Source organism: Sinocyclocheilus anshuiensis, unplaced genomic scaffold (assembly GCF_001515605.1).
Source record: "Sinocyclocheilus anshuiensis isolate Anshui unplaced genomic scaffold, SAMN03320099.WGS_v1.1 scaffold815, whole genome shotgun sequence".
In the NCBI taxonomy this organism is placed as follows: Eukaryota; Metazoa; Chordata; class Actinopteri; order Cypriniformes; family Cyprinidae; genus Sinocyclocheilus; species Sinocyclocheilus anshuiensis.
Window position 1 is genome coordinate 97,785 of NW_015549621.1, and position 9,302 is coordinate 107,086.

At 38.6% G+C, this 9,302-nt stretch overlaps 1 protein-coding gene across 2 annotated transcripts in view; it reads right to left on the reverse strand.

The window, feature by feature from the left end:
• LOC107659435 (5-hydroxytryptamine receptor 5A-like) overlaps window positions 1–7,510 on the reverse strand; it is an 11,806-nt gene extending 4,296 nt beyond the window's left edge. Inside the window, exons 1-4 of one of the 2 annotated variants that reach the window (XM_016448383.1) lie at window positions 7,406–7,510; window positions 4,838–4,870; window positions 4,558–4,662; window positions 1,671–2,727 (exon numbers count right to left, since the gene is read on the reverse strand). In XM_016448383.1, coding sequence (XP_016303869.1) covers window positions 1,671–2,378 — 708 coding nt within the window. In that variant the 5' untranslated portion in view covers window positions 2,379–2,727; window positions 4,558–4,662; window positions 4,838–4,870; window positions 7,406–7,510. Of the gene's footprint in view, window positions 1–1,670; window positions 2,728–4,557; window positions 4,714–4,808; window positions 4,871–7,405 lie in introns of both variants that reach the window. The other variant, XM_016448382.1, reaches the window with a different exon arrangement.
• Between the last annotated feature and the right edge of the window lie 1,792 nt (window positions 7,511–9,302).

The window sequence follows — 9,302 nt, forward strand, 5'->3', positions numbered from 1 at the left end:
GTAACATTGGTTTTGCTTTGTTTCACAGAACTAATCGTTGCCTGGGTTGCGTACGTATGTGTGGGGCGGAGCTATCAAAATAGGGGCGAGACCCTTTTGGGGTAGGGTGATTGTTTTTGTGATTTCAGACATCAACATTGGCTACCAGAAATCGCTTACCCCACCTTTAATAGTGAGAATTGGTCCATAAAATAAAGTGTTACCATTTGTCCTATGTTGCTTCCATAACAGGTTTTCTTTTAAACTAGTGGAAATAAAACATCCAAAATACACATTTAATTGTTTAATTAATATACACACACACACACACACACACACACACACATTAGAGGACCCTTTAAAAATATCAGAATTTCTGCATTGATTGCTGATAAAATGTGGTCTGATCAATGTGACTACACTAATAACACACAACTAGTTGTACGTTTTTTTACACTTTATTGAAGATACTGTGTGATCACTGACAGGGCATGCTGGAAAAAGTAATTGTAAAACTGTGTTGCGGCTTCTCCAAAAGCTAAACGGAGTCAGTTAAGGAGATGAGATTGGAAGTAAGGATCACACAGGTGCCCTGCCCTTTAAATAAAGGCACACAAAGCCTGGTTACATACAAATACGTTCTTATCTTAACAGATTGTTTAGTGTGAACCATGCCTTTATCCCAATAGCTTCAAAACACATTACAAAGATGCAAAGAGAAGGAAAAGCATTGTAAAAGAATCCACAATAAGAATTTTTCTACAAATGTAGAAAGTTCTGGATGTTGCTACCCTCTCTAGGAGCAGGTGTCCTGCAAAGATGACTCTAAGAAGATTACTCTAAGAACAAAATGGGCAACCCTGAAAAAGGTGAGTAAGAAACAACCCAAAGGTTAACCGAAAAGGACCCTCAAAAAACTCTACTGCACTCCAATGCAGCCATTAAAAATGTAGGCATGTCTCATGTTTACCCAAGACAAAATGGTTGTTCCACAGTGCTTCTAGGAAAATGTTCTGTGAACAGTTGAGGCCAAATACACAATATTTTGTTTAGAGCTCCAAACCTCAACTCAACTGTAAAGCGTGGTGAAAGGAGCATCATGGTTTAAATGCTGCTTTGTTGCCTCACTTTGCAATCATTAAAGGAACAATTAATTATAAAGTGTATCAAGACATTTTACAGAAGAATGATGGCACAGCAACTAATGACTTTAAGCTTCAGAGAGGCTACAAGCCAATGACAAATCACACAAGTAATACCAACTACAGAATGGCTTTAAGAAAAAAAGAAAATGCTCGAGTCCTGACCTTGAGCCAATTCCGATGCTGTGGCATAACCTAAACAAGGCTGTGCTATCACGAAAATACAGAAACATGTATACTGAACTAAAACAGCTACAAAAGTTTGGTGGAGGTTTTGCTGCTAAAGGAGAATCTACAAGTTACTAAATTCAAGGTTTCACTTACTTTTTACACCCTGCACTGTGAACAGTTACATTCAATTAATTAATTGCATTCAATAAAAATGTGAAAAAATAAATTATTTGTGTGTTATTAGTTTAGTCAGATTGTGTTTATCTATAGTTAATTAAAGATGACCACATTTTATGAGCAGTAAATGAAGAAATGGGGATCACAAACTTATTCTTGCCACTGTATATAGCCTTATATAATCTTTTTTTTTTTTTTTACCTCTATGACCTCAGCCATGGGTGTGATGGTGTTGGTCTTGCGAGAGCCAATACGGAACTTGGTAGCCTTGTAAATCTTCCAGTAGACAAAGAGCACCACGCAGAGGGGCAGGTAAAAGGCTCCAAAGGTGGAGAAGACTGTGTAAGAGGGCGCCTGGCTTACTTGACAAGCCAGGCTGTCTTCCGAGTAGGTCTCACCCCAACCGAAGAGTGGCGAAAGAGAGATAACAGAGGAGAGCAGCCATGTGAGGCCGATCATCACATTGGAGATTCGTTTGCGTGTCTTCAGCGTGTACTCCAGGTGGCGAGTGATTGACCAGTAACGATCTAGGGCAATGGCCGTCACATTCCAGATACTAGCTGTGCAGCAGAGCACATCACAAGAGATCCAGACCTGACATAGGGCCCGACCCAGAATCCAACGCCGACCGTAGAGCTCCCTGACCAGACTGAGGGGCATTACCAGTCCTGCAACCATCACATCCGAGATGGCCATGGAGGCAACCAGATTGTGGGGAACACGATGGAAGGTGCGCACCCTCAGGATGGTCATCAATACCAGAAGGTTCCATACAAAGGTGGCCATCACTAGCATGGCCAGCAAAGTGAGCGTGAGAACACTGAACACAGAAAATGGACGGTACAGATTACCCGATTCAGATCCTCCAGAGATATTAGCCGAGAGAACTGTAACATTGGGTTGAGTCATGGCAGCATGTGATGGTATGCAAATAGATAGCTGGCTCTCATTAGAGGACAAGGTGAAAATAAATGTCACTGCCAGAGTGGATACATTTTTTTACGGTTTCTTTAGGTCAGTCATGGTTTTCTTATTGGATATAGTAAGCATCATGTGTTCTTGGCACTACAATTTGTGAGCTTATTGTCCTTTAGCTCACAGTTCTGTATGCTGGTCACTGAAAAGGTAGGCGTTTTAAAGTGCTGCCATACTGATTATGGCATTATGATTGCACACATTGATAAACGTGTTTATAGCCTTCAGCAATTTAGGGGTTCTCAGGACAAACATCGGAAGGTGTGAGAAGACATCCTCCACCCTATAACACAAGAAAAAAGGGCATAAATACATTTCATAGTTCATCTCACAAAATCACCTTATTCAGCCACCACCTGAAATAGAAAACAGCCCTAGGCTATATGGAATGGGCTTCTTTCTTTTTCTATATATACATCTCATGTGTTTGTGCCAGGACATTGTAAACACATCATAGCTGAGCATGTGCACACTGTGAAGGGTCTCATTCTGGCCATGAACAGTGCATACTGTAAGCTTTGTCTAACTTCGCAATCCCCTGAATGTCCCCTCCATAATTGCAAATTCATCTGTTTTGATGTTCCATTGTGCTGCAATTGGATAAAACCGCAAGAATGAATAATAATGCAAAACATTTGGGCTGATGAATAATTATTCCATTCCACTCCACTGTGCAGTTGTTCTTCTTGGTTATGGCTTGCGATCAGATATGCTGACTTTTCATGATAGAACTTGTTCTTATTTTAGCTGCTCAAATCCTCTGTACAATAGAAACCTGACAGGCAAAATGATTTAAAGCTCATTCTTTATTATTTTGACTCTGCTTAATAAATTGGCTCTTTTATTATTTATTTGTCTGTAATTCGGTCCATGGAGGCCTTGAGGCTTTAAATCCTCCATTGGGTTGGATGTAATTGCCCTAAGTGCTTGTGAATAGGCCTGTCGCAATAATCAATATATCGACTTATCGCGCAATATATGTACATGACCTCAATAAATTTTGGTGACGCAATATATCGCCCATTATTTTTCCTTAAAAATTAATGTCATCGTGTTTTTTACATTCCACTTGCACCTGTGTCTTTTGCAGCTTCTCGTACATAACGTGTAGTCATGAGGTGCTAGTTCAAATTTAAAAAATGCTTCTACAAAATAAGTTTCATCTGCAGATATGGCCTTGTTTAGAGATCTGTGCCTTTGTGCATATGGACATCTGACTGCCAAGTAGTGATTGTGTTTTTCAGCAATAGTGTGCACCCTTAATTTACAGAGAAAAGAAGGTCAGGGAAAATCTGTAGATGCAAAAATCTCCATACAAGTTCTTTGTGCATTTTTCTTTTTTTCTACTTGTTACTTTGCACTTTTTGTTAGAAAATGTTTATTTACTATTTATTAAAGTTTTTTCAGGTATCTAATATTTTGATACTTAATTTCCATGATCTAAATATTCTTAAAAATTAAAAGTTTGTTGTCATTTGGAAGTGTGTAGGCCTTCTTCCATTATTATGCTGTTACATTATGAATATATATTCAGTGGCATAAAGTGGTCTTTAAAATGACAATAATAACGCTTATCGCAATTATTTCTGGGGCAATATATCGCACAACAAAAAGTTGTTATTGTGACAGGCCTACTTGTGAAACAGATTCGGTTCAATTATTTGTAGCAATGAAGTTACACAGGAGACTTCAATTGACTGCCTGTCTTCATATTGACCTTGCTGCAATAATTTCAGCTGCTAAAGATTTATCCAGGGGCATAGTTTGTGGGGGGGATAGAGGGGAAATAACCCAAAACTAGCAAGTACCCAGGATGACCCGGGAATCTACTAAACCTCCCCCCCCCAATATTCAAACCAAAACTACACCCTTGGATCTGTCCCACAGGAAGAAGCATCTTTATCCCAAAAGCACAGCCATCCACACTGAAAAGTAGCTGTACTACAGGCTGTCATAGAGACAGACATTATTAAAAGGCTTCGATTTTCATTAGTTCCTGGTTTATGGTTGTCAAAATTGAACCACTGTTGGCCTTCAAAACTCGATAAGGGGTACTAAGGACAGCAAGCTTGTCAAAAGAGCTCAGTGGTAGAATCATCAAAACATCAAATACCTGCCAGCAGCACAACAGCGAAGGGAATATTACAAGCTGTCATATCATTGATGACAACAATGAGAGGCTTGAGTTTTCTGCCCTGTTGATTGCTGTGTTTGCCCTCTGTTTGAAAAGAATTAAACTAACACAAAAATCACACTTGTATTCTTTTGGCTGAAAAGAGACAAAGCATAAAAATAGAAAATAAATGGGATTGCTGACAGAACGGTACTGAGGTGTCAACAGACATTTCGTGTTGATTAACGTACCTCTGATTACCCATAGTGCATATCATTACCCAGCATGCTCATCAGTAAGTCTGGAGTCGGTCCTGTCAGGAGGAACAGAGAGGAAACACACAATGTCCACACTCAACAGGCACATTACCACACACAAGCACAGAAGAACACTGATTACAGATTCCCGCTCATTTTCTCTCAGTGCTACTGAGCTGTTTACTCTATTGGTATGACAAAGTCACTCTAAGGAGAACATGACATTTATGGAAAAGATCTAAGACAGGCCTACATCAAAAAACTGTCTGTGGCTTGCTAAAATAGCCTACCCTTATTTTTGAAAATGTTCTTCCTTTTTACCTATCATTTCATCTACTTTCATCCTTTTCTCTCTGCATCTCTTCACGTCATCTTTAAATCTTTCCCTGCTCTCCTTCGCCTTCCATCTCCTATATTAGCCTGTGCCCAAAGCCATGAAGGACAGTAAGAAATTAAAGGGATAGTCCACTCAAAAATGAAAATTCTGTAATTATTTACTCACCATCATTTTGTTCTGAACCTGCATGCCTTTTAGTGTTCTGTATAACAGAAAAGATGACAGAATATTCATATTTGAGTGCATTATCCCTAATAGAAAGAGATAGAAGAGAAAAGAGAACATGTATACCAATATACTTTGAATTCCCCTTTTATACATAAGACATTCTCTTGGAACTCTTTAATAGATTGTTCAATTCTGTTACTCTAGCTCAATATGTAAACTCAAGCATTTAACCAGCATAAACTTGACTTAAGTACTTAAATGTTTTAAACCTTATTTGACAACAACATTTAGCTTTTCAACCTGATTACAAAGACAAGAAGCCAGTTCCCATGGTGGCTGCAGATAAATGGTTAAGGGTTTACAGGTTCATTTCCAATTAAGGTGACGCAGGAATGGAATAGTTACAGAGAACACAATCCAGCGCTGTCAATATTGTGCTCTCAAGCACAGCACATAACCACAGGCTGTTGCAGGGGGTTGTCTCTGCAATCAGTGTAGAGCATGCTACTTTAAATAAAATTCATATTAAATAATATATCTGACTTGAACAAAACCAGTAAATTTAGGTGTTACCACATGAAGCATATTTTGACTACATTTTTACAATGCAATTTGACTTCTGGATGTGTTACACTGGATATTATCATGTGCATTGAACTGTCCATGTCCACAGACACCCAGACCCTGCTGAAAAGAGAGCTTAAACATGCTTTAACAAGGTTTGGTGGTTTTAGTGGATCCTCTTGCCGTTTTAGAGGGGTTGTGAGGAATTTTATGAGCTGGTCTGACTGAGAAACCAGCCTGCAGACCAGCTAAACCAGTAGCACAAGGACTTAAAGTGTTTTAGCATCACATATGAGAGCAAATGAAGAGATCAAGTAATGGCAAGCTGTACAAATACAAAGTTAAACAAATACAATACAGACACAATACAATACAACCAAGTGAGAATAAACTGCCTAGTGATTTTTTTACTATAAAATTATGCAAATGCAGTATATGATTGGTCTGTGTTGTCTAGATAAACCAAAAGTACTTAATGAGGGCAATTATGACAGCCATTGATCTACTGTGCAATAGGATAGTGCTTTTAAATAAGCGAGCAGTTGTGAACGGACAATAGTTCAACGAGAGATGCCTTAAATGCGCCACATAATATCATTAAAAATCAGATCTCATCACTCGCTCATTGTCACATTATTCCCTTTCCGTTAAGTTAGTGACATTTTCTGTTTAAAAAACATGGTTGGACCGACTGTTAACAAAATGACATAATTACTCTTGCTATTTTATGTTCTTTGTGGCAGAGAGATTATATTTATACTGTGCACAAAAGCAGAGCTTTATGTAGATCAGTGACCCAGCATGAGTACAAACTCTCTGATTCGAGCACGTCGCTCAAATGAGGTGCTGAAACAACAATCGCTGATTTCTAAGAAAATGCCCGGCGACTCTCACCAAAATCCCCTGTAAGCTCCCGTTCAGTCGTGTACTGAAAACATCTCAATTCAGCAACAACCTACTTTAAACCTGCCAAGTTCAAATCAACAACAATCGCTGATTTCTAAGAAAATGCCCGGCGACTCTCACCAAAATCCCCTGTAAGCTCCCGTTCAGTCGTGTACTGAAAACATCTAAATTCAGCAACAACCTACTTTAAACCTGCCAAGTTCAAATCAACACATTTCAGAGATGAAAACGTAAAATAACGGGTGTTTACTTCTGGCTTCAGGACACGGGCGCAATCAAAGGTTTTCGCATATACTGGGTCAGAAACGGTCTCCTTTCTTTTTTCCTGATATCTGCCTTTAATCATGACATTTAAGTCCCAAAGGCTTTAAAAAGGTGCTGCATTAAAAACGTTGTCTCTACACTTCACTTCATGGGCACCCAAATATTTTCTCAGAGCTCTACATCCTATAGGACAGGACAACAATAAATCACTTAGGCTATTTTGAAATGGACATGAACAACATTACAGTCCGCATGTATCTCGGTAAACGTCGCCAATGCAGCACACTTAACATAGCGTTATCTACACTTTGCACACAACAAATGTCTACTGCAGCTCTTATAGCCTACTCACCCTTAATCACAACAGCAATACAAAGATGCTACAAAAGTGCAGGATAGCTTCGCTTTTTACAGTCGAGCGCAAATGTTCAGCCCATCTGAAACCGTCTTCATCTAAAACACACAATACACTTGAGTCAAGGCTTCAACAACCGCATGTGTGTGGATCGAACCAACGTGTGGAGGGGTGTTGCGTGAATAGGCTACCTTACGGTGAAGAATTCTAGCCATAAGAATCACATATTCAATCAATACAACAATATACAACAATAGCTGTTGGCAGTACGAGACTCCTAAAAATGCTGAAAATATTGCTAAGTTTTACAACTGTTGTAAATAACAAATCGAGTGCATGATTATGATAAGCTCAAACGTTTTACCTGTCTTGCACTTGTTAAAAGTTGTGTTATATTTCAGTGACATGGAGGCAGATCACGTTAACGCTCTGTTGCACACAATGATCTACATTAATATTTAATTAGTTCAATCTGACACCTATTTCAGTTACAGCAGCTTTTTTTTCGCCCTAATGGGGTTTGCGCTGAGAGCGCGAGATTTTAAATGATAAAACCTTAGTGGCCACGCGGCATATGTCGGTGAACATGTCAAAATAACGATCAAAGACTACAGGTTTTAGCCTAGGATCGGAGGAATCTTTTAGGATTTGAGAAATTTGTCTCAGACGGCCAAATCGTGGCCAAATTCGTGCAATGTGTGCCAGAAGCGAAAAAAGGTCTTCATATGTCAAACACAAAAAGAGATTCTCATAACTCCCCACATGAAAAAAATACTATAAGTATTTACAACACTTTTAATGAATGCTAAAGCATAGGTTACTGTAGTATTACCTATATTGAACTGATAAACTGTAATAAATACTTTAGTATACTTTAGTTTTTAGTACAGTAAACTGTAGTGTATTGTAGTAGCCTATAATATAAAATATAAACAGTACAGTATTGGGTAAAGTAATTTGTTTATATTACTATAGCTGTTATATTACCACAGCAACTATAGAATTACCACAACAAATTAATTCAAGTACTTTACTATAGTATGGTTCAAAAACACTATAATATTTACTATAAAATACTATGGTATTTTTTCATGTGGAAACGATTTACTCAATGTGTTGACTCAAGACAGTCGAAAATCCAATAACATATTATGTTTTTTGTATGAAATGTAACACGAAAAAGGTATCATTGTGTCCCAGTTTGATGCCATATGTGATTTTTACCTGGTCAATTGAACAAACTAATTGCTGTTTCATTTATAATCAATTTAAAGCATGTTTTCAAAAAGTAAGTGAAATCCTGTAACTAATGCGTATGTGTATCAGTCGCTCCTCTCTTCCTTCTCTGCTAATGTCTCCACTGCTAAAAGGACATACTATCATAACAAAATTAACAATTCGTCTAACTCTTGCATGCTCTGTAAAACATTTTCCTCCCTCCTTTGTCCTCCTCCTCCCCCTCCTTCATCAACTCTAACAGCTGACGACTTTGCCACATTCTTCTTTCATAAAATTAAAACCATCAGTGCACAATTTTCCACACCACAATCTCAAGTACATCTTACCAGGAAACATACACTCGTTCACATCCTTCTCTTCACTCTCTGAGGCAGAAGTCTCCAAACTCATCCTTTCTAATCATCCTACTACTTGTCCGCTTGATCCTATTCCATCTCATCTCCTTCAAGCCATTTCTCCTGCAGTTGTACCTGCACTCACTCACATCGTTAATACATCCCATCACACTGGTGTTTTTCCCTCAGCATTTAGACAGGCTCTTATAACCCCACTACTTAAGAAACCCACCCTTAACCCATCTCTTTTAGAGAACTACAGACCGGTTTCCCTTCTTCCTTTCATTGCAAAAACACTTGAACGAGCTGTGTTCAACCAA